Here is a 26,850-nt window from a genome sequence, read left to right on the forward strand (position 1 = left end):
AAAAAACATGAATCCGCTTCAACCATATAGAACTTTGCTATACAGAACTTTGATCTTTAGAGATTTTACACCGTTTGCCAAAATAACTTTTTAAATTTGAACAAGTCTGTTAAATTTAGTAAAATTCTCTGAATTTCCGATCCTGCTGTCAGACTTTATTTCTTCCAAAGTATATATATCCTTCAAATCAAAGAAACCGTCTTTTTCGTATTAAAGTGTGTAAGTAACGGTCTGTTTCAAGCCTTCAAAGGTACGTTTAGCCTAGCGCTTTCGACTTTTCAGTCATCATCAGGGGCCCTACATTACAGAAAATACAACGCTTAGTGCACTAATGGGTGATACAAAGGATATGGAAAACAATTTACTCGTCAATCAATGCACAATTGATGCCCCTGTGAGCATCCGCAAGTCCATAAGTTAAAATAAAGTAATAGCACTAACAGACTAAACGAGTTTAAAATTGTCTAAAATAGTGTAAAATGGTGTGAACCGTGCTGTAATGTAGAGGCTCTGATGATGACTGAATAAGTCGAAAGGGTTAGGCTAAATGTACATTTGAAGGCTTCAAAAATACTGTTAATTACACACTTCAATAGAAAAAGACCGATTCTTTGAGTTCATCCAGTGTGTACACACTAATTCCTATTATTATATATCCACTAATTTAGACATTATATTTTTTCGCAAAAATTTATGTTGTTTTGCTATCAATTTTTTTCTAATTTAACAACATTTTGCCACATTAGGAAATTATTTATAGCGTTTTTGACAGATTCATAAAAACCTATTTCACTCCTATATTTCTAACACTTTCTTATATTTATTCTAATATGAATGGTATTAAAGTCAGATAATTATAAATAATTGATTTCAATGCCTATTTCTACTAATATTCCACAAAAATATGGGATAAGGGAGAGTTTGAGGGGAAGAAGTTTCTTCTCAGATGCAAATGTTTATTATAAATTCAAGTTGCTTCTTTTGTTGTCATCCTTTTTACAAACATTAAATACATTTTAACCAATCAATTTAACGTCATATAATTTTCTCCTAATTTTTCCTTCAATTTATTAGTTTAGATAAAATTATCGATGGGATCGGATCAATCCCTTATGAGGTTACAAGTACGATTTTTTACATTTTTGGGTTATGAGTTTGGTATCCAATTAACATTAAAATGTTCAGTTTTTGTCAACATTTTCAACTTGAAAACCTGAATTTTCAAATTTTCTTTTTATAGTTTTTTTTCGAATCAAGGAACGCGAACCAGATTTACTTAATGAAGCTCTTGAAACAATCATAAGTACCTATGCGAAACATCGGTAAAGATTACGAAAATGTTTATTTCCTTGCTACAACAACCAACTTTTCCTAACAAAATTGCTGAAAAAACTTGCTTCAAAATATTTGTTAATATGTTTAAATCAAGGGAAAATAATATAATTTAATTTAAAGTTACGAATATGTCTTAGTAACAATGACAGTGTAGCTTTCCAGAATAACAGAATCACGTCATTTTTGGAATCCAACGAACGTACCATCTTATTATTAATTCATAGAATTCTTTTAAAATTATGAGTTTATATTTTAATATTTTGCGCAATTTTGCAAACAAACAATTAGCCAGCTTTTTATTCATCGGACCATCATCCTGCTGAAGACCCTTTTTGTCGTTTTTTTCTGAACATTAAGCATTTATTATTAAATTCCTTGATTAAGCAAAGGATAAAAAATATTTTGAAGACCAACTCAAAAACCAGTCAAAATTTGGTCTTGGCACCCGACCCATTCCCGAAATTATTAGGCATTAAAGGTTTGCAAAACGTTAATCTGGGGCAAAAAAAGATGTTAATATTGAAAGTTGGCGCAGAAAATAAATTTAGCAAAATGCAATAAAAGCCAATTTTTGCATTTTGAAACCAAAAGTCAACGAAATAAGTGAACAATACTAAGCACGATCCTCTCAGGGCGTGACACACGAGTTACTATATCGATTTAATATTGGTAATTGATGCCCAAATGTCAAACACTGGTCTTCGATAAAATTGGTATTGGACTTTTCGTGCACGGTGAATGCATAGAAAATACCTATCCTTGATGATGCAATTGGTTATCTGTCCATTAAATTGATATTAACTAGAGTGCATTAACTTATTTCATAATTTTCGTGATATATTGTATGTTGCAAAAATCCAAAGCTATTATTAGTAAGCACTTTGCCTTTACGGCTTGTAATCGAGCCTGGCACCTTTCCTTGCCGATTTTTGCTTGATACCGGAGCAAGTAAGCACATTTTTCTTTATGTAGATCCCGCGAAAGTTGTTCTAAGACAATTTCCCTATACTCAGTAAAGCTTAACCAAACAAACGCACATTCGATGCAGCTGGAGGCAAAACGTAAGAAAATCTATCATTTAAAGCGGTAGGCAGATTTGATAGATATCTCTGTGAAAGATTTAGCACCTTTTACTTCGACAATAACGTAACAACACCAAAAAAAACTACAACTAGTCTGCGCTATGTAATATGTAAATTAGCTAGGATGGTGTTAAAACCCGTAAAAAACTCAATGTAAAACATAGGAAATGAAGCGAAAAGAAAGCGATGAAAAGCGTTTATTGAAACACGTGCCAACTATGTTAATACGAAGCAGTTGCAAATAGCAAAAGTAATTGCAATTTGGATTACTAAAAGTTGTTTTCCACGAGAAAGTTTTTAATTTGATAGGGGAGAACTGTAGCAAGTTCACTGAGTTAATTGATTTTCCTCCCTGGATACCATTGGGATACTTAATGCAAATCAAGCTGCATTCAAAGCTGGTCTAGTGATCTCATAGGGAAACATACGATGTCTCTAAATTGATAATAGAGAAATGAGAACATCTTTTTTAGTTCCAGACAAAAAAAAATTGCGTACTAATTTCGGTGTGATACACCGGAACACGAATTGCGTTGTTTTCTCAACCCCCTGATTATTGCATTGTCAAACGACCAACTAACTTATGAGGATTGTTCTTTTGTAAAAAACATTATAATGTTGCATGTATGGTTTCCAAGCAGAAATTGTTTTCGCTTCGTTTCATTCAAAAGTCTATGGCACTTTCCCAAGTTTATTTTTAAGGATCTTTCCAATTCTAGATACAAGTGGCGCAGTTGGTAGGATTATTTTTCTGACGGATTAGTGCAAATAGTCTCCTCGTCGTACACTGAGGCCGAATACAAAATGTCTTGAGCACACTTTGTTTCAACAGTTAACAACTTTTTTACCCACAAAGACATTACTTAAATTTCGGATGAAAAGTTTGTAAAAGAACTTTCTAAAATGAAAGTCTAAAAAACACATTCAAATATGTACAGAGTTGTTCATAATCATGTGTACTTTTGGGGCGTGTTTGGTATGTAATTGTGAAGGTTTTTTCAGATAAATTACTCTAATTTGAGTCTGGTGGTTTTCTTTTTGTAAAAAATGTTAAACTGAGCTTGCATTTTCGACGAAGTTAACGTAGTATACCAGAAGGAAAGCAGATTGATTTGAGCGTTCAACAAATTCTTATTAAAATGTCCAGCAACCAGTAATTACTAATGATAAAATAACTTTAAATAGAAAAAGCTACAGAAAAAACACATGAAAATTGTATTTTAGCTCGTTCTTAAAATAATTACATATCATTATAAAATACTCTGTATATCAGAAGATTGTGAATTGTAAATTTGGAAGATATGGCAGATTGAAACAATTAGGAAATCTCGAAATCCTCCATATTTTTTAAATATTTTTTGAGCCAACATACAGATTTTAGTACATTTATGGATTAAAAAAAAAACTCAATACTCTATGAATTCAGCCTGATTAGTTTCACTGAATAACTTATTATTGAAAAAGTCGAAAAGTGATGTTCATAACACTTAGGCCAAAAGTTTGAACCCAGATATGATAATGCTGATTTATTTATTTAAATGTATGTTTTACATTGGAATGCTTACATACGCCAATAATAGATACAAATACACAAATAAAAACGAAACAACAAAATATAGGATTATACAAATTAAACATTAATAAATAATTAATCAAACTATGACAAATATATCCCAAAAGTAATATAATGAAATATATTGCTGTAATAGTTCTTACTGCCTTTACTTAATTAAATATGTGATCCATTAAACAAAATAATTGCATAAAAATACTTATGATTTTTATGTTTATCCGATTTTCTAAGCCATTTGAATCAATCATATGAATGAATGCCGTGTAATTTATTATGGCAGGCAAAAAACAGTTTTAAATTACAGCACATTTATGGTCGTGTCTCGTAGAGCATTTTTTGACAAAAAAACATCTGGATTGAAGCTCCCATTCAATATACAAATTTGCTAAGAAATGTAATTTAAAGTTTACATTACTTAAAAGATGTGTATTTATTCTTACCACTCATTTACCAAAATAGAGGCATTTGCTGCCAATAGCGAAGGAAACAGTATACATAATAATAGGTATATTTCCTTCCTTCTGGATAATAAATAATATGTGTTTAGTTTTTTGTAATCCAAATCGATTATTAGGAATAATTCAAAATTGATTACAGGATGTTGATTTTTGCAGTGGCAGTTTGTCTAATCATTCGCCAGTACCTAGTTATAATTCACTTACAGGTTTCAGTTATAATGGCAAGTTTCCCATATGAAGTGAGATTAGTCACAAATCAAATACGAATTGATTAACATAATTTCCAAGCGAACAAATTTTCAATTTGAAATGAAAATAATTTAAATAACCTATTACAATGTGCCCGAAGGAAAATTTCGTGAAGCAAATATGCAATCGGTTTTTTTAACACGGGAGAATCTAATATGAAACAAGCGTATGCGGAAATTCGTATAAATCATTTCTACTAGCCAGTTTTATCGCAGTCTATATTTGCAGATTTCTCATATTAATTCAAACAACCGCTTTACATGCTCTTTGCTATGCCGCAATCCGATCAATTTTGTTTATTCAAATTTACCACCGATCTACGTGAGCCAATTTAAAATTATGCAGGTATGTGAGGAAGCATTGGTAATGGAAATACAAAGCCAACTCGCTTCTGTGTGTGATGCCTGAAACTACTCGAAAAATTAACATGTAGGAATTTGTGCAATGGCAGTTGTGTGGTGAAGTTTTGCAATTTTTCAATGTTAATCTGTCCAGATTTTGTCTAGTTTTGAGGTAACAAAAAATAGTAGAACGTTCAAAGTTGTGGTGGAACTCAACTCTTCTTCATTAAAACTGCGTGTTGAATGTTTCTTTTTCAACTTTGTGATTAAGTTTATTTTTAGTGCCCGAGAAAGAAATGTTCAAAAATTGGTTGACATCAAAACACATTTTTTACGACAAAAATATTTATTTTAGTAAACAAACGTTTTAATGTAAAGTTTTTGAATAACAGTTGAGTTTTGAGCTTCTGGTTCAGTGAGTTTGCCATGTCATTAGTATGCACTTTGGTAAAAAAAACATATGTTAAACTGCTAACACTTTTGTTTAAAGTAGCTAGGAAGCTACCAGATTTCCCACATTTATTGTTATTTTCAGCAATTAATTAAAACGTACCTGGAAGATTTATTCCAGACATCAGCAGTTTATCGGGAAGTTCCGATATATTTCTAGGCCTAGCGATTTCCATTTTCTTATTTGTTGCTCCTGAAATAAAAAAATGAATGTATGGTAAAAAGTGTCAGAACGTTGTTAAAACATGAATTATGTGTTAATAAACATTGCATCCTTTTAATGGTAATATATTTCAATAATTTCTATTGCAACGGATTACAATACTGAAAAATAGCCTAACGCATAAATACGTTTGTTCATTAAAAAAATCCGAACATTTCCAATTTTCAAAACCATGTAAATTTGAACGCCATGTAATTTAGTTATCTTTGCAACAACACGAACTTTTCACACTTTTAAATACGAGAGAAGCTTAGTTACAAATTTTCGATTTGGTGAGCGGAATAAACAGTTTGTGAAGAATAATTAAAGAAACATACGAAATAATATCAATGGTTCAAGATGCTCATTTAAAAAGTAAATTTCATTTTGCATTATTTTTGCTAGATTTGCTTTTCATTATACTACAAGAAATTTGATTGATGATTTCTTTAGAAACCCAGTGTTTTTTCAAACACCCTGCTTCTTATTAGGTAACATTTAGGCAACTGCAAAACATTTCTAGCCTCCAACTATTTTACTGCAAATTTGAGTTATACTTTTTCCATTTAGCGCTTTTGATAAAGCAAATGGTTGAATCTTTAAACACAATTATTGTACAAATCGCCCTCATTCATCATCAGTAATAAATATATATTTTTCAAAGCTGATATGATTGCAAATACTAATTCGAAGCATTGCATATACTAAATGTCTAAATGTACTAATATTGCAAAAACAATGTCAGTTAACTTTCTTGTCACAATAATTGTTCATTATTTTATATAAAGTTTGTGGCACTCGTTGTGGCGTATTTCAACCATTAAACGTTGATATATTAGCTATTTAGCCAAGTAAACCAGGACGTCTGCATGTATTCTCTTAACAGATATGTTAATCTTCCTTCGCCATTTTCAGCACGCCATCTGCAGCACTTGATGAGGCATAAAACTTAACACACTATGAAAACATAAACAATCACATTTAGCAATTGCTATTGGAATCCTATAGAGATACGCGTCTTGAGCTTTTACAGTTATAAACCGAGAAGATGAACTTTGCCAGATATCCATCGATCTAAACTTGTATGTGAATTGGTTGTTTTCCAAAAAAAGCGAATTCCCTCTGAACTGTGGGTGTAAACTAGATTTTAAAGCCAGTTGTATGAAAATGACCGCAACATCAACATCATTTTATTGTTTGCTCTAGCAACTACACAATAAATAAATACTGATGATAATTAGAGCTTCTGGACAGAGCGCCTCTTCTAGGTATTGAATTGAACAATACAGCTCTTCCTGTAATTCCTCATGCAATGTATCCAATTTCACTGAATAAACACGGGCGGAACCAGCATAAAAATGAAACAAAAAGTATATTTGATCGTCGATATCCTATGACAATATTAGCTGCCATAGACTACCGCAATATAATACGAGAGATGGGAATACAATAGTCGATAACTAAACAATAGGCGTGGGAAAAAGGTGTAATGGTTTTTGGCAATAGTGAATCAGGAAAATTTTACTGTTTCTCTCAAGAGTTTCTTGGCCTGGGTTTAATGCCTATTTAGTTTACTTTGTTCGTTTAGATGATCTTATCTTCGGTTTCAAAATTTGAATTAAAATGAGAACCCATCGGTGTGAAAGATTAAGTTTGCTTATTGTTGCCATTCAACCAACGTTTGGAAATTCGCTTCAAGCACGAATATGCTTTTATCAGAATGTCCGATGTTAATTTTTGCATTACGGAAATGAGCTGTTTTGCATGCAATATTTTATATTCAAGATCTTAGCAACTTATCTTCCAATTCCCATGTCTTTGACAAACAGTTTTGGTTTTCTTCTTGTTGTCCTCTTGATTCCCGCGAAAAAGTGGCCTTTTTCTTCGTTTTGACAGTTCATTTGAAATAAATCACATAAAACTATAAAATTGGTATCAATATTTCAAATTAATTCAAATAACTTCGGGAAACAATCATATCCGCTTCTCAATTCTCAATTAACATTTTCATTGCACACTTCTATTTGTTCAAATGCAGTCTCAGTCGTTCAAGTTAATAATAATAATAAAAAGAAAATAAAAAAATACAAATTGTCCAAGTGGTTAATTCTAGGATCGTTCGTGTTGGCCACGTTTCATAGGATCATTAGTAATGTTCGCTTAACCTGTTTACAGCTTTATTTAATGATTTTTTGAGCCAATATTGATAACACAAATGTTTTTGGCTATTTCTTCTCGGGTGTTATTTAAATTCTTTTTTCTACGAGTTGGTTGTGCCCGATTTTCCATTGACATTCTAAGGTTCTATTCTAAGGTAAAAATAGGTTTTAAGAAGCAATTCACCCAAGAATATTTATAAAGCACTTCTCTACGTATGTTTATACAACTAGTACGAATCCAATGCCAAAGCCGCTGTAAATTTATCAAACTTATTTGTACAACTGCAACGCTTTAGCGTTTATTTCCAAAACCTGAATATTTATAGATTTAAGTTGATACATCTTAAATGCAGGATATTGAGTGACAAAATTTATACTTTGTCGCATTTCCACAGCAGAAAAGTACAAACTTTCCAATTTTTGCACATATTCGTTGCTTTCAAGGTTCAAGTTTCGAAAGTTTTCGAAAAAAGAAGTCTACCGTATATATAAAATTATATCGATCTAAAACTAGTTGAATTAATTGATTATTATTTAGCTGGCTTTCATGTGTAGGTACTATTCTGTACTACTTATTTATCGAACAAGACATTAACATTGATAGAAACTGCTTACCGAGCTCTATTGTTCAGGTAGTCATTGTTAAGCAGATAATCTTAAATTCCACAAAAATCGGCGCAATTTTTTCCAGCTAAACTAGTCCAAGAGAAAAAAACAACATCAACCAAACGAGACCGCAGCCGCATTTAAACTAATCCATTCATTGCCATAAAGTTTCCGTTTTAACTAATTGAATTGTATAAAGGATAGTAAATTTAACTGGCTCGGTTAAACATTATATCAGACCCGTATTTATAATGTTTAGATACCAACAACTAGTAAAATACATGACGGTTATGGTGAGTAACTGTTTGTTGATTGGGCGGGTAATTAATATGTTTGGAATAAATTTTAATTTACATATTCAGCGATCAATATTTGTTTTAAAACCTCAACAGAATATATCTTTCAAATAAAGAGACTTATAAGGTTTTTATGTACAGAATAAAAAATATGGATAACTTATATTAACATTTTTTATTTATATCCTAAAAGACTAGCGCATTTTTTCGTTTTGTAACTGAATCACCATCAATATTCAGGCAAATTTTCTTCTGTTAGTTGTTTTTTCAAAGAGCAATTTCAAATTTTTTTGTTGAACATTCAACATTTCCTACTGAAGATTATTATTAAATCAAGAAGAGATAATCCTTATGTATTCACATATACATTCCGTATTTTGTGATGTAATTGATGGGGATTTCCGGAGGACATGTATAAATGCGTGATTATCTTTTGAAAATTGCACCGTTACTGATTTTTACTGTTACTGATAGCTTATTAATAATAAATTAGTCTTAACAAAAAGAGCACTGGTTTTTACGTACGGTTTGAATTAGCACAATTAACCATTTCTTATGTTTAATTGAAATTTATCGAATTGAACCAATTAAGAAGCCAGGACATGCTAAGTAGTATTGATACATTCAACATTAAACCTAAATTTACACAACTTCATGGGTTTTGTCGTAATGGAAAATATAAGCTCTTATTGCTAAATTTACTGCATACATGCTAAGAAAGGGAATTTTCAAAATTAATCCACGTGAAAGAGTCCCTTCCTTAAAATGTCCTGAAGAGCAGGATTGTGTATAAATCGTTCAGATAGATAAATAAATTGTAAATGTTGGTACAATGCGATCCCCATAGAAAGGCAAATGACCACCTGCCATTAAGGATTATGAAATGTCGGCCAACGTGGGTGTTTACTAGAGCAATATTGTGCTCAGTAGGTAACATTATCGGTTCATTCAATGGAAACAAGTGGAATAACCTCATAAAACAACAAAAAATAGCAATCTGGCTTCAAATTACTAAGAACTGCGGACCGCCTAAACAGGTGGGCCGAAATGATATTCATTTATTCGCATTCTTGCCACGGTTTACAAATCTCCATCACGTTGGTGTCGTTTAAAGACCACATTGGGTTGCATACTTCCTTGCGTAAGCGCCGATTTTTTCCCTGATTTTGCATACCTTGCGACCAGATCTGCAATACCCAATGGGAGCTTGCTCTACTCGACCAAAATGAGCATGGAATCTATCTTTTTTGGTGATAATCTGATTTTTGGTGCTTACAGCGCCTAAGCTTACTTATGTTCTACGAAGAAGCAGTTTATTCAAACTGAAATGATCCAAAATCAATTAACCTTTTTAAACACCATACAGATCGCCACAAATCATCTAGTAGTATCGAAACGAATTGACAAGAAATTATGCAACCCAATAAAATGGCTTTGAATGGACGGTATTTAGGTTACAAATAGTAGTAAAAAGCCAGTTCAAGAGCTTCAAGAATTCCATCACATATTCTATTATTCATTACCTAAATGTGCCAATCGATTATCTAACGCCAATAAAACGCCCCATAAATAATAGATTCCCCATTCCATCAGGCTCTGACTCCGAATTTAATTTGCGTTTTATATTCCCAGTGGTTTTTGTTCTTTACTTACATACTTTACCGCACATCCGGAAGCTATTTAAATTTTATTAGTTTCGTAAATAAATCTCGTTAATATGAATTTAGATGACTTCAAGTAGAACATAAATCTTCCGGCTAAATATATTCAAATTGATGGGAAAAACTGTTCAATAATCACCGTGTTTCGCTTGGCAGGTGTGTGTTTAACATTTCTGGCAGACGGCATTAATAAATATTCAATTTTCACTATTAAACACATTAATCGTGGGTTGATTGATTGATTTTCCATATTTTGTACATTCTTGTATGAATACGGCCGCGTAATCCCTTGAAGTATGCAGCTGATAATTAGCTAATTGGTTTTAGAAATGCTTTATTAAATTCAGGGTGGTAAAGTTAGGTTGTTGGCTTATGATTTTTGGAAATAAGAGGATTTTGAATTCAGGGAAATAGTAAAAACTTGGAATGCTAAGAATTGTTGTTGTTGTTGTTGTTGTTTAAAATTACGAAAGGACATTTGGACATTTCACTCTATTGTTTCACGGAGAAATACATGGAAAAGCGTTTGCTCTAAATTCAGATTTTTAACGACAGGGCAGAATTTTGATTAATTTAGACAATTATTCAATTGTGGAAAATTTACACTTGATGGAACTGGGATTATTTATTATTTAACATTCTGCATTCATTTTACAGAAATACCTAAAAAATTAAAACTAATTATTAATAATAAGGAACTATCATATCCAGTTAAATTATGAAAAAAGATTGAGATTTTATTTCAATTTGCTTTTATATTTTTATTGTTAAATATATTAAGTTAAGTGTAATTAAGTAAGTAATATTCTAAATTAATTTCGAAAGCTTTAACGTAAGAAGTGAACGTGACTATTACAGCGAAAAACTTTCCTTAAATCATCCTGTGTACAAAATCTGGGAATTTACCCCGTAATTGGAAGCAATTTGCGATTTTTCCCAATCAGTTGAGATAATTTACCTGAAAAGACAGAATATTTTCTATCTGCCTGACCTCGATTTTGGAACAGATTTAAGCTTGTTACATAATAGACCGAAAATGTTGGACGCCGTAAACTGTTAGCTTGCCTCTATGACAATTTTCTTTATAATTGACCCGATGATTTTTCGATTGAAACTCAAATAGAAAATACTTTTAGTGATTAGCGAAGAAACTAAGTTCTTCAAAAATGAAATTCATGCAAATTAACATTGGAAGCACTCAAAGAGACTATGGATCAAACTTAACAAATAAAGGAACTGTTGTCTGCAAATAACAGGGAATTAGAAAAAAGTAGACGCCCAGATAAAGTCCGAATTAAATTCCTAAAACTAACACGCATTAGAAAATAAAGATCTACTAACAACTACTAGTTAAGCTCAAAATTGAAGAAAACAATGTGAAAAAGCGATATGCAGGAGGAAAAGCCTGATGTGTTTGGCACATGAGATTGGTAAAATTGCTCCAATAATCGACTGTAATTTTCCAGAAAATATCCAAAAAATTGATCAAATACACAACAAACCCATGGAGATTTTATCGAAAAAAAATCTTCACAAAAAATTGATGACGTTGTGAGTGGTTTAACTATAAAGCACATTTTTTTTCTCCTCATTCAATAATTTGTTGTGCACAGTGTTTAGTGTGTGAAATCTTTCAGGACTTTACTTTAAATATCTCAGATCATGTTTTGGTGTGAAAAAATGATTTCAGGTCGTCGATCATCAATATCATTTGCGTCAGAAAACGTAAATTTATTTTTGCTCTTGACTCTGGTTGACATTGACCATAAATAGTTGAGCAACAGTTGAACATTAATAAATAACAAAGCGCATTGAAACACAATGCGCTCAAATCAAGATAACTTGGGTACAATATATTTTAAAGTAGTACAGGTAATTCACAATAGACGGCTCGAGCTAAATATTACTGCAAAGTAGTAATCGGATTGCACTGTTTTGACCAACAATGATGATAAGCGTAAGTAAATGATTAGAACGACGCATTTCTAAGGCCTGCAAATCGAAAACCCAGATCGGTATCAGCCTTTTAGACGACTTTATGCCTTTGTCCATGTCGAGCGAAATAATGGAAGGGTCGTTTTTTTGTTTGTTTGAGGAAATACTGCTACGCAATTGTTTTCAAAAGCGATCCAGTTAACTGAATAGTGGAGCAATTCTGCTCTCAATTCACTGCCATTGTATACATTTATATATTTTCCTTCCCATCTATATAGTCTCTAGTTTTATATATTTTTATGTGCGTCAGTGCGATGCAAAATATACAGAAAAATATATTTTATCATTGCCTTGTAATCCACTGCCCAGTAGAATATAATTGCGTCTTCTGCTTGAAATTAATTTGAATATATTCAAAAACTTATTATATAGACGAAAATAAAGATACATGTAAATCATAAAATAAAGACTGAACTGAACATATTTAGAGGGTTAATTTGTAGCTAGAGTAAAAAAAATCATAATCTGGGCGTCATGTCTCTTGAGGGACTGCCTGACTGAGGCTCACTTGCAGAGTGAGTGAGGCCATCTAAGTTTACGATATTTTTCTATCTGAAAAATTTGTATTTCTATAAATCTGATACACCAAATACATTGTGCTAATTATCAACTGGATAAAAACGTGCGTTTTGGGTTGTTTTGATCATTGGTTCTCGTTGGAACATGCAAAAACGCTTCCGGATTGAGTTCCGGACATGCAAGACTAAACACTTTAAAAAGCAAAGAATTGTATTCTAATAACTAACAATGAGTTGTTTGATTGGTGGAACTTTTCACGAATTCCATAGTTTCGGCAATTATTGCAGAAGATCCCCTTATGACCAACCAATCGTGGGATTAACGCTGCTTTTAAGTGATTAACACTACTTAAATTTAAGCGGTTTTTGCAACTTTAAAGCCTTAAATATCTCAATATAAACTTTCTGCAACCCAAGTTCAAGAAACTTGTCTGGTTATAGATTTTCTGATTATTTGGGTGATATAAATGACGGAAAATTTGCATGCCTACTTTCAAACTTAGTTCCATGCAATATTCCGCGACATAATCATCGTAATAAATATTTTCTGTGGCTTAAAGGTTCTTCCACGGACCCTCCAGACGATTGCTTCACGCCGTATAAAATGCCATACTTCCAAGGAAACAATGACGTAAAACTTACCTACAATTGCATAAATGCCGTAACTGAATTTCAATAAAAGCTTTTTGGTTGCACTCATACATGCTTGTGTGTAAATAACGCATGCTGATTAACCGGAGTAGAACAGCTGTTAAAAACATAGCGGTATTTTGTGGGTGGTCATTTTGAGATACCACAAATTGAAATACACTGTACATTTTTCAGGTTATTCGATTTACAGAATTGTCCCACAGCTAGTAAATGCCTTATCGATAATATATGCCAACAGGGTTTGCAGAAAACAATGCAAATGACCTCAATTTGTACTTAATGTCTGGTTCAAGCTTGCGATGATACTGTTGCTGAGTGTGCGAGCAGGGCTTTGAGGGAAATTTATATACTTCAATAGCTTATTCCAGTTCCGCAAGCTTTAGTGAATAATTTGGATTTGTTGAAGACTCTTTCAAATTATCCAACAACGATTCTCAACCAGATAATTCATAAAGATTTTTCATAAAGACTACATTTAAAATTATATAAACTATTAAATGAGTTATATAAAGTAGCTAAAACTAATTGAAGTGATTAGCCGAGTAATTAGTTCCTGCATATCATTTTCTTTTCATTTGGTTTAGCATTCTTTGTGACTGTCATGCGTATGCCTGGTTAATTAAGACCTTATTTTGTATGATTACTGCAGAAACTTAATTGCCGGACTCTCCGAGTTACCGCATTTAATTAATTTTCAACAATTTATGCCTATTGATATATTTATTATTAGCTTATAAGAACTGTGAACAAATAACCGAATGATTCACTTAAAAGATAGACAATGTAAAAAATTTAAAAAAAAATTAGTTGAAATCGACAAAGGCATGCTATTCACATGCTAAAGTACCCAAGAAGAATTTTCATTTTTAAGAGCTTAARAAATATTTAAACKATCTATAGCAGGCGCTTATAAAAGCGGTTTATACGGAATTTTTGGGAAGCGAAACGCTGGAATTTTTGATATTATCTAAACGAAAAGTTTAAAATTTTTCAAAAAATTAATATAATATTTGACTTTTATCTCCACACCATCGCAAGTCCCAAAATTGTAACTGAACTGGAGGAAAACCAATTTAATTTCGTTTGTGTCTGGTTCAGGAAAAAAACATCTTCATTCATTCGTTAATATACTAAACCAGAAGTTTCGTTGATATTATTAGTCATAACTTGTGAAAGTTATGAAAATTGTTGAAATTTCCCCAAGTTTTATTAATATCTTTTTTAGAATTCTGTGTTTTTATAGTTTTGAAATTCTGACAACTGTGATGCTATGAAGTGGTCAAGACTCTTCTGTCCTAATTTTGAAGACTTTTTCGGGTAATTCGGGTTATCGATAGGAATTTGGTACAAGTGATTCACTAGCACTACTTTTCGAATGTATCGCCTTTTAATGTGTTTTATTTAAAATTATTAACCGCGGCTTAAGAGATAAATGGTCACTTTGATACATCGATATTTAAAATATGCATTTATTAAATTCGGAGATCGTGAATGCCGATTTTTGATGGTGGTACAAGCACCAGCACCCTAATGCAAAACTAATGGTTCTTTTCTGAACTAGAAAGTTGTCGGTCAAGTAAGTTTTTTCAGGTCTAGCTTTTATAGATCATTGTTAATATCAAAAGGAAAACGTTTCCAAGATGTAATAGTTCAGCCTCTATCTTCCGTGTAATCTAACATGAACTAGCACCGTATATTCCTGGCAAAGCCTCTAGTTGAAGCCGATATGATTTACGCGTTCTTAACAGGTTGTTGCCTATAGAAGTACCAAATAGAGCAGTAAAACAGTTCGATTTTTTGCTTGTCAAAGTCGGAATTTATGCCCTTCCCCATGGACCTTAGTCTTGAAACATCGCAACCGTAAAAGCGTTTTTAATGGGACAGAAACGCGTATATTAGATTGCTCGAAAGCCTCCGCCATTCATAACATGCTGTTTTCCTTGAGCGTAATAGAACACATACTTGCACTTAATAACCGGTGCAACGAAAAATCCATTTCTTGACGGACACCTGCAATTAGCAATTACCAACTGAGACTTTCGTTATTGCTGCAATATTATAAACGCGTCATCCCACACGAATATTAGAGACTATTTGCATGTTTCCGTGAAATGGATTTGATATGAGTCGCTCAGAAATGGGTTAATGGATTTCACCAATCGGCACCAGTAAAAATGATCTTTTAAGCGAAACTATTTACAACTTTAGAAACTGAAATTAAAACCAACGCATTTTCAATATTTACATTATTCATCTGGTATTCAGCCGGCAAGTTTGCGAATTATTATTAAATAACTTCCTAGGTGCTTTAGAACGCCGGAAATATTATTCAGTGTTTTGCATTGCTATATTAATTTATATTGGCTTAATGCTCATAATTTACCTTCTGATTCTATCCCGCTCGAAGGACCACCTATCTGCCATTATTTGTTGATATTACTTATAATCAGTATTTTGCTTCAGTTTTATTCATAATCCATACAATCGCAGTTGATCGGGCTTGCAAGTCTTTTGAGGAAGTCTCAGTTTTAAGCCTGTCCCAATTTAAAAAGTGGAACAAGCGGAGTTTATTTAGTATACATTTATCCTACTTGAACCGAAAATGTTACACTATCCTGGAAGGGCATGAATACATTTTCATTATTTCCATATACTTTCTCCTTCTAGTCTAGAGTTAGCGTTTTAATCAATTGAAGCATTTGAAGCGTCAAAACTGGCCTATCAATTTGCGAATAAAACACTATACTGAACAATCCCTCTTGCAAGAAGTCACTGGTCCAAACCCATAGACAATCTTACTATGCACATATAAAAATAGAGAAAAAATTGAATTAATTTGTTGGAATGGCGAAATGTATATTGCTGAAAGATACGATTTACTTGGAATTTAAAATCGGTAATTTATGAAACCACGTGGGAGTGATATTAAGAAACCGATACCTTTTTTGTCTGCATTCGCATGGAATGTAACTTGTGCAATATTTAAAGTGAAGGCATTAAAAAAAGGGTTTTAATGAATATTGCATATTCTGCAAATGTTTCTAATTCATTTTGAATTTCTTGATAATAACTAGGGAATATTAAATTGACACTAAAGAAAATTAAAGCTAAGATGCTTAAAACGTATAGCAGCATTTTTAACTTCGCTATGAGAGCGATTCTTATTTGCAGTTAGAACTAATAGAAATATTCAAATATTAGAGAAAAACTATAACAGAGAATTGTTTTTTGGTATTCTCTAAGTGCGATCTAGTAACCCCTTCAAACAATGCGGACAATTAAAGATATCTTGAAAATTTCATTACTGCAAAAAAATAGTAGGGGGTGGAAGGACATGATTGTGGTTTTCTGTGCGTCGGAGAAATAATTGTATTTTCTTGGAAAACACTAGCAAAGCATGGGTGAAAAGCAGTAGAATTGTTAAATTACTACTCCAACTATTTAGCAAGCTTTGGAACAACTCTTTGACCAATTAAGCGCTAAATTTGTTAAGAAAAGTCTCCAAACAACACAATTTTGCTAACAAACCATGACCCAAAACTGAACTTATTTGTCTAGCACGGGCTCAGTCAGAGTCAATAATTGTTGGTTTTTATATGTTTTATTGTTGTTTAAGCTATTAAAATCTGCTATTTTAACTAAAACCTTGGATTTGCTTATGCTGAGATCACTTGCCTTCCAGCTATGTATGAAAGACAGTAATGGAACAAATAAAAGTACCGTTCATAAAAACCCGATTATTACTGAACAAAAACACATGCGGATGCGATTTGGAATTCTCACAAACTATGTACAATTTCGTCGCATATTGTTAAAATTTAAACGACGTTCTGATAATCATTTTTCGTAGCTTTTAATAGTTCCATAACCGGCTTGCCATGTTTGGTGGTACACGCCGGTTTAAATATGGTCAAGATTGCATATTTGTATCCTGTCTTATGAAGCCGCATAATAGAAAACTTCTGCAGCTTCTAGATAAGCAACGGCCTCCGGCATACGGAAATATAAGGAAAATAAATTAGGAAAAAATTGTAAATTATGTGGGAAAATTAGCAGAGGAAAGATGCCACTATTGAGTACCCATTGCCAACAGAGCTTTCTCTATTGATGATTCTAAATCTGCTTTAGCACTGGCATATATTTTCTGACTGTTGAAGTCGTTCTTCAGTTACATTCACAATAACTCTAATATGTTTCCTTTTAGATTTAGTACATTTTACGAAATCTTATCTCTATTTTATATTTTAGATCAGATTAAGCCTAAGCTTGTTCCTTTTTTATCAAAATTAATCTCTAATTCCTTCGGATCTCGGATATTGTCACTTTAATAAAGACATATCTGTGAATGTTTTAAAATTCAAATGACACAATACAGTACTCTTTGCACAGCAAAGCAAACAAATCGTTGCCTGCCACCAAGTGGGATGGTCTTAGATCTTAGTAGCTCATCTGACTTGCAAATCGGCCCAACACTAGTAACCACTTTTGCTTTTAAATTTTCATATTAATTCCCCCGTTTGCTGATAAGGAGACATCCACACCTTCTGCTGCAATTTATGACTTAATCTTTATTTATTGGGTGGTGTTGAAGAGTGCGTTTTCCTCTATTTAGCTGAGTTATATCCACAGATTCTGCAGCATATTGATATTGCTTGCACTTTGCCAAAACTTGGCTAAGTTGAGAGCCGCAACTGTTTTTAACAGTCTCAGTATATTTACCATTCTCTTGCATTAAAGAACTCTGTTGTATTTATGTTTATGTTTTCACGTAAGGCTGGCTTTCAAGAACTGAATTAATAAAGTCCATTAGACATATTTACATCTAAAGTACAACCAGCCGGTTTTTTTTCCAATCTATTTAGAAAATTACAAGGCGCAGAAAGCTTTCCACATAATTTACGCTTGCGGGTGTTATAACAGTACTAAAGGTGAAATATAAGGCCAGGCATTTGAAAGATTTATTCGTACTTTGAGTAATAGTACCCTTTTGATATTAAACGGTTCTACAATAATGACATGAACGGGTCTATTTAGTTTCCGGTGCTTTTAGTCTGTTTATGGTAATTGGGTGTAAGTAGATCATGTTAAATTGTGTTTGCGTGTGGGAGTTCTGGGTTACCTATATTAATTTTGTGACTTGCAAGTGCGAACGTAATGATCCTTCATTACGGTAATCGCCCAGCCTAGGGGGGGTTTTTATTTAAGCGACCTGAATAAATTGCAATTAAATATGAAAAATACTTTTAAATTAAAAGCTCTATTCACAACGCAATACAGAGTAAAATAGATTGGATAACAGAATTCACGATGATATTGTGTCTATTCATATCTGTCGACCCTATTGAGAGAAGTTCGTAAAAATTTGTTCATCATTCGCTTGCTGCTGCATGCAAATGCTATCTGTTAACCGACGTCCATGTTAAAAATCTCCTTCTTGTGTTTAACTTTGGTTGAAAGCCAAATTTGCCTCAGAAAATCGTCCAAGGTATCCAAGGTAATAATCCAATCGTAATTGCAAGGCTTCTGAAGCCTTTAGCAGACACTATAAAAAATACTGCGGTATTTTCATTTAAAGATATCATGTTCGAATGGCTTCCAGGTGTTGGGAACACGACTTGCATCCTCAGATATGAGCAATCGTCTCCTTTACTTGTTTCTCGAAATATTTCAAAGCACCGCATCTTTTCCGTGTTCTTTCGGAACGTCACGTCCACTCCTCTTGGTATCTAGCTTTTTATAGGAAATTTCTTGAAACACTGTCGAAGGCGTGTGGAATATCTGTGAATCCTCGAGAAACGGTTTAGTCTTTCCGTGTTCTCTTAAGGTTAACACCTGGCCTTGCCCAACCCCTCTTCTTGGAGCCCCTTTGCTAAGAGCAAATCTCCAACTTGTTTTCAATAATATTCCTTACCTACCTCTCTTGAACTCTTTCGCAAATCTTTAAGGCCCTTAAAATGCTGTATTTATTAGATACTATTATCTCGTGTCTTCTGAAGTGTTATGTTTCCAATCCATACTTTTTTATACAGTTCTGGTAGCAAATTTAGATCAATTTCAACCAAGTTTTTTATCGCCCAAGCTTTCGACAGAATCCTCCTGATTTCTCTCTTTTGAACATTTGCAGCTCTGTCTGTATTTCTGACTAGACTTCTGTAACTCCATTTGTTGGTTATCAATTTTTCTTGTTTGTTCTTCTTTCACATCTTCGTCTTCGCCGTTAATTCCGTCGATAGTTTCCACATTAAGTAGTCGTTTGTGTCTCCTGGCGTATGTTTCAATTCTGATTTATTAATCTTTTTAAGACTCTGAAGAAATTCTCCCGGTTATCATTACTTCTATGCTTCGAATACTTTCACCAAACTCTTTCTACACTTTTATTCTATTCACTCTACACTAGTTTTATTTATCTTTTTGCTGCTTGTTCCCAGATTTTCTGAATTTACTGTGGCACTTAGTAGCTAATATTTAAGTTTGGAATTCCTTTAGGAAGTTTGGACCACTTTTGCTTTATTTAAAATTAAAAGAACAGAGAGATAGAAAACTGATGATTTGATGGATCTTTATTTGGTTTCCAGCTTATTATGCAAAAATAGGAAATTCCATAAGCAAATGATTATCTTCCTAAACTGAACTGAGCTTTCTGTATAAATCTGGCCAGTAACTCGATCTCAAAGAAAATTAATAAATATTTCTAAGTAACTCTATATTTTAAGCGCTTCTAAATTTCACGGAATTTTTCCATAATAAAAGATCAGAAAGAAGAGAAAATTTTAATTAGCAACTAAAACATAAGACTTTTATTGAATCACATTGAATGTTAACGTTTTAAAAAAGCCCCAGAACTAATTGGTTATTTATTCAAAAGTTAGTTACTTTATTTAAAAATGTGGGCCCTGTGGAAAAAATATTATGTCTTGGATGATTCTTTGAATAGTGTTCACTTTTCTCGCAATGAACTGAGCATCAACCAGAATACCCAAAATTGCTTAAATTTGTTAAATCATTTCTAAATAGAGAAACAAGCATAATAAACGCAGCTTGCAAATTCCAAGACATCAATGTGCATTGAATTTCTCATCATCCTGTATATTTAATGAATCGATGAAACCACTTTTATGGCATTGAAATGACATCAGGAAGAATTAAGCAATCTGTGCAACAGACCATAAAATCGCACCACATGACGCTGATTTCCTGATTAATAAAATTCGTCCTACAACATTGTTGTCTTTATTTAACTATAGGAGCGACAGTTAAAAACATTAAAACCCTATTTATTAGTCTGTAAATTAACGCCTCTGTATGACAAATTCCGAACCTACCATAATATACGAAAAATAACAAATGTTTTCCGTGCACCAGTACCGTTACGTGATTCATCCGAAAATAGAAAAAGATCGTAAAAAATCGTGATTAAGAAAAACCAGGCTCGTTATGGGACTGGACAGTACTGACCCACAGTCTAGAACTAGTGGACTGGTGATTTATTTTGTAATCTATAATGCAAATGCGGCCTTGATTAGCTTTTTGGATCGCTTACCGACTTATTTCTCTTATGGAGCGGTTCCGTGTTTTTTCCATCGCTTTTATCGGGTTTGTCTTTGATTTATTTGGTCATTTAGGAAATTGGAATAGTTTTTATCGATAATTTATAATTTTTCCTTTCAAGATTTATTATCGACTCGTAATATCGATGAGAATCTATAAATGGGTAAAGAAACCAGTTCAACTTTATTTATATTATTTTTGGAGATATCAAAATGATATATAACATAGCTATTTATTGAATTAGATAGCTGCTGAATCGAACAAGAATATCAATTCAGAACGTTAAAGTTATTAACGAAATAATTGTAAAACCAAATATTTTAACAGTTCGTCGACTGAGCTTTGGAACTTTCATTCGTCAATAGTATCTACTTTTAGCCTCAGTTCTCTTGATGTTTCTCATTGAGAACATGTTGCAAGTCCACAGTGGCAATTTTCAGGAAGCGTTGAACACACAAGTTCTGATCGTAAATACTATTGCGAGCTTTAACATGATGATCATTTAACTAATATTCACTGTCGGTGACTTCAACATCAATGCTAAAGATGATCCATATATGGACTTTCTACGTAACTTGATATGTTTCAGTAGATGGCCCTAGGCGAAAAACAAGGTGTATATTTCATTAGTCCTAGTCGGACCTGTTATCTCATCCGCATCGCCTTTTACTTTTTGAAATCAATCTAACAACATGTGAATGTGCAAAATTCCGGAAAAGTAAAACTTTGCGGCGTGAGAAACAGCCGGCTGAACCTTTGCATTTCCTCGCTGTTTTACGTTTCTATTTAGCAACCGGGATTTGAGTGGGTCAAGCCATACTTCAATTATCATAAAATATTTTTTTCTGTGCGTTAAAATCGGCTTAATAAAATAATGCAACCGCAAGTGTTGGGCATGTTTGATGGCAATTCAAAGTATAAGAAGCGGAAGAGGTTCGAATCAATTCTGTCGAAGTTCTAGTCAAGTGAACTATTTTCCGCATGCAATCAGGCTTCATTGTAAATCTTACTTGGATATTAAATTGAAGATTACCTAATTTAAATGTGTAAATATCAACACTTAGGTCCACTGTCACAATATTCCTTTAGTCAGCTAATTTTCAGTTTAGAGTGTTTGGCCAAAGCCATTCAAAGTCAGATAGATGGCCAGTGTTTCTGTATTAAGCTATGTTTTAGGATTAATTACAATGTTTGAAATAATAAAAACTAAATATGTTTTTCTGATACATCCAGAGGCAGTCCACATTATTAATTTTTGTCGACATTGAATATTCAATTAAGTTGAAATTGTAACAGGATTACAATTAAAATTACGTTGAAAACATAGCTTTTCAATATAAACAAAAAATGAAGACTTTTGTTTGCTTCGGTTCTAAGCCAGCAATCTGTTGACTACTTACAGGTTTCGATGTCTCCAAAATTTGAGAATTTCATAAATTAATGGTAGATTTCCATAAAATTTAACAAACTGAAACAGATACTTTCATTAACTTGAAGGCCGTATTAATTAAGAGAAAAGCATTATTTCCAAACACGCTAGGCAGCAAATAGTTAGGGGGCAAGAGAATCATTGTAAAATCATTGAAAAATCAATATTACCATCCCATTTCGCTTGCAATATATATGTTTTTACTTAATCTAGGGATACCGACGTTTATTTAAAATTAAAAATCATCATGTTTTGCTCCCCAAATACTGAGATAGAACATCTTCATGTTGTTGAATCATCTTATTAATGTGGAACATCTATCATCATAAAAAATGTCTATTCTGGAGCTTTTGTTCATTTTACTATCATTCATTTGCACTTGGAATTAATATATTTGTTGAAAGTATAGTTCTGAATAATGATCATAAATCATATCGGATTACGTCCATCCAAGTTGATTCTACTACAAATTTTGCATACAATAATCTGCTTAGAAAGTCGTCAACGGTTTGTACTTTCAACCTCTTGTATTCAGGTGTTCCATATAGTACATTCAGACAAACGCTCCTCATGTCCACGTTACGCATTTTGCTGCGAGTTAAAGCAACTCAAAAATACGATTAAACTTCCAGTTGTCCAAATGCTTAGCACGCTATCAAAGTCTCCACTATTCTCATAGGGAAAAAATCAAAACTTTCCTCACAATAGTTTGTTTAATCAATCACAATAATTACCATTGCGAAACAAAGCAACATGTTTAGAGAGTTGCATTTGAAATAATCCAGTTGACTCCCACTTTCCTAATTTCTTATTTATGTACATAATCCCTATTGTAGTACGATCTTGTCTCGTTAATTAAGCAAATCTTTGCAATGCACCACCCACAAATATTTCATAATAGGGTCAAGTTTGCACCTTGACTGGAGAGGTACTTTCTTAAAGATTCATTACACTTATACAGGATGGTTCTTATTCCTAATAAGTGTGTACAAAGGCCGAGCCGCCATGTAATACCTTTCGCAAAATTATCAAAATGGGTAAGGCAAGTGAGTCATTTTACTGATGATTTGTTGTAGCAAAATTTCGGCGAGTGGGTTAAGGTTGATAAGAAAGACGACTTTTAACAATTAATTATTTGTGGATAGGTTTCGTAGGTACTTTTCCACTACTGCAAACGTTAATGTTTAGCTGCAGCTTATTAGTTTTCGAGCGATGCATCAAGCATCTTTAGACAGTAACAATCCAGTCGGAATGGGGAAGTTGTTAGCTCGAGAAATTCTGTTTCATTTAATTGACACTTTAGTGCTTGTTAGACTTGTAATGTGCTCTTGACTTCTTGGAAAATGACAATGCATCCGGGATAATTGATGATTTTTTTCGTAGCTAATAGATCATCTTCTATCACTGGTGGGTGGTAATTGAAGTAATATTTTCGTGTCGTTTATGACAATCAATGCGATGAAGGATGCGTTCGAATGTAATATTATTAATAAATAACCGCATTTTAAATATAAATTCGAGAGGCCCTATTTAAAAAAAAATAATTACTTATATGCTCCATAAGAATAAGGAACTAAGCTTATAATTTTATGACATTACAAATCGATCTATAAGGTGTCGCGTTCAAGCACATAATCCAAAGAATAATGCGAAACTATTTGGCTTGAAAGAAAACAATCTGACCTGACATTGACCTTATTAAGAAATTCTTCACAAAGCTTGTTTTCGTAATATCAGAGTCGTACAAATGTTTGTACAAAAAAAGTACAAGTTTTTGTAATATCGGAATATGGGAAATTTTACGTTTGATTTTAATGGATCTTGCTGTTTGTTGGGTTTATTCCGAACTAAGAGATCGTGTTTCATCCTCTTTCGATAATTGGTAAAACAACCAGAACTTTTTACTTGCTAGTTAAAAATAATTCTTTTTTTTTCGTATTGGTACCTTACAAGTTTTTACGCAAAAACTATCTGCCTGGGCAGAACCAAAAGTATGTATTGTCTGGGTCTGCAGTAGGTGAGGAAAAGCTCTTTGCTTGACATCGAAATTATTATATTTCATTCAGCAATCCGGATATATTAACCCATTTGTTAAACAACACTTAATCATGTCCGCCTATTTACTTGACTAGACAGAATGATAAGTACCAGTCGCAAAACAGTGAAAATTTTCATTAAAATCCGATCAACCTATTTTTCACGAAGGTGCCGTAGTAAGAAAAACTGCTTATTAAATAAAAAGCTCCATCGATTGATTTTTGACGCATCATTTAACGACTTTAACAGATGTTTTATTTAAATGATTTCTGATGTGTTTCCGCTATGTTTTGTAACTAAATCATATAAACACAGGTAGGCGTTCAACGGAACATGACTTGATTAACGTCTCAAGTATGTTGCCTAAATGTCGACAATGTTACGAATATTTGGCCTTTATCATTAGGTAAGCCGCAAATATGTAGGAGATAAAAATATTGATTTATTCCAGCTGAATAACAAATAATTTGTGGACAGAATGCATTGTGGAAGATCCTAAGTTTGCTTTATGAAATTTCGGAACCATTTGGAAAATAAGCTGTTGATCTTCCATAAGGTTCAAACACTGTACAAAATACTATTGAAAAATTAAGCGTTTTTGATGAGGTTTGACTACTTCCAACTCCAAAAAAGAAAAATTAGGCCGAAAACAGAACACTTTTCTCGTTGTGGTTTCGAAAAAATTTCAAATGAATTTACGGCTTTTAAATATCAAGTTAATTCTTGTAATAAATTTTCACTATGAACAGTTGGCTGAAAACAACTCAAAAGACGCTCGTTATTACTGGTTTTGAGTTATCAACAAGTATCGAACATCTAAAGCATTTAAACCAAACAAGGGCAACATCTAATGTTCACCAACGTAAAGAAGTGCTTCTGCTAATCCAAAAGCCATTAAACCAATATCTTTAGATCTAATTAAACTTCTAATTTCGTTTCCATTTGGTGAACGTGACACACACGAAGATCATTCGAGCTTTCCTAAATATATCCATTTCAGAAAGTACTACAACTACGGTTACTTTTTTATTTGTTTGTCGATTCGTGTGTGGTCCATATACTGAGCATGTTTGTATTTACTGAAATCGATTTCGAACTAATACGCAATTGCACTTCAATGTGAGCTATTAAGGCGATAATGGGTCTGGCTGAGAACGTATATATTTTTTGCCTAAAAAGCGTGGTAAAGTTGAATTTTATCAATTTTTCATTCCCCTTTAAAACAGTTTCACTTTCACAATTTGAAATGGGTGTCTATTAAAATATTTTAGAACCCATAAACTGATTTTCAAATGCTTTCGTTCGGACGTTGCATGCATGAAGGATGTAACGTTGTTTTACGTGTCTGCAATAAGAAAACCGCAAATTCGCAGTCGATGGTAACGAGTTTAAACAATTTTACCATAATAATTATCGACTAATTATAGTTGTGGCTGACTTTCAAATGGACGATATAAGTCTAAACAATAGAAAAGCGGAATCAATTATGTTTTTTGTCTGACAACAACGCTCTAAATTGTGATTTATTTCCAACAGTTAATGTGAAGGCGGACAAAAAAGGATTAATTAAATAACGTTTCTTTTCCACTAAAGCTTTCAATTTCGGACGCGCATAATAAGTCTTTTTTCGATGGTCATTGATTAGTTAATAGGAGCGTGTCTTGATTTTTTGCCATATTGGTTAAACAACTCTAGTAAAGTAAATATTTTCAAGTTCTTACCTGTTCTAATCGATTCTTTATCGTCATCGGAATCACTATCGATATGAGGTATAGAACCGACAAATTCGAACATGGGACTAGTCTGTATCGAACTGTCCTTTTTACTAACGTTATTATCCGGAAGTCTACAAAGGCACTGACAGGAACACTTCACTAATTCCTCCTCCAGTCTGTCTAAAGGCAGGTACTGGTGACATTGAGGACACGGAAACGTTAAGTCGTCCAACGGAACCTGAAAAAGAAGACATTTATCGTAGACACATTCGTATTCGTTAGTTCATTGCTGCTGATTTATCAAACATTGGAGTCGTTTTATGTGAAAGTGGTGTTTTTGTGATAACAATGAATATAATTTACCATGAACCTTTTCCAAAAAAAGCTGCTAAAAATAACATTGTTTTTATCATTAAAGATGTTTGCAGTTAATGAAGTTACAAACACAATTACTTTGAAAATGATGTAAGTCCACTTTCCTGAAAGACATACTATGATTTAGTGCAAAATTGTGCTACGGAATTTATTTCATAGGTGTTACATTG

At 32.9% G+C, this 26,850-nt stretch overlaps 1 protein-coding gene across 3 annotated transcripts in view; it reads right to left on the reverse strand.

The window, feature by feature from the left end:
* Positions 1-26,543, reverse strand: part of LOC109537128 (puratrophin-1) — a gene marked incomplete at its 5' end in the record, with an annotated part of 73,879 nt that extends 47,336 nt beyond the window's left edge. For 2 of the 3 annotated variants that reach the window (XM_048665619.1, XM_048665617.1), the window contains 2 exon segments: positions 5,592-5,681; positions 26,312-26,543. In XM_048665619.1, coding sequence (XP_048521576.1) covers positions 5,592-5,681; positions 26,312-26,543 — 322 coding nt within the window. 3 annotated transcript variants of the gene reach the window in all.
* Positions 26,544-26,850: the final 307 nt, after the last annotated feature.

Source organism: Dendroctonus ponderosae, unplaced genomic scaffold (genome assembly GCF_020466585.1).
Source record: "Dendroctonus ponderosae isolate FM_Combo_2020 unplaced genomic scaffold, Dpon_F_20191213v2 Dpon_F_20191213_4, whole genome shotgun sequence".
NCBI classification, from domain to species: Eukaryota; Metazoa; Arthropoda; class Insecta; order Coleoptera; family Curculionidae; genus Dendroctonus; species Dendroctonus ponderosae.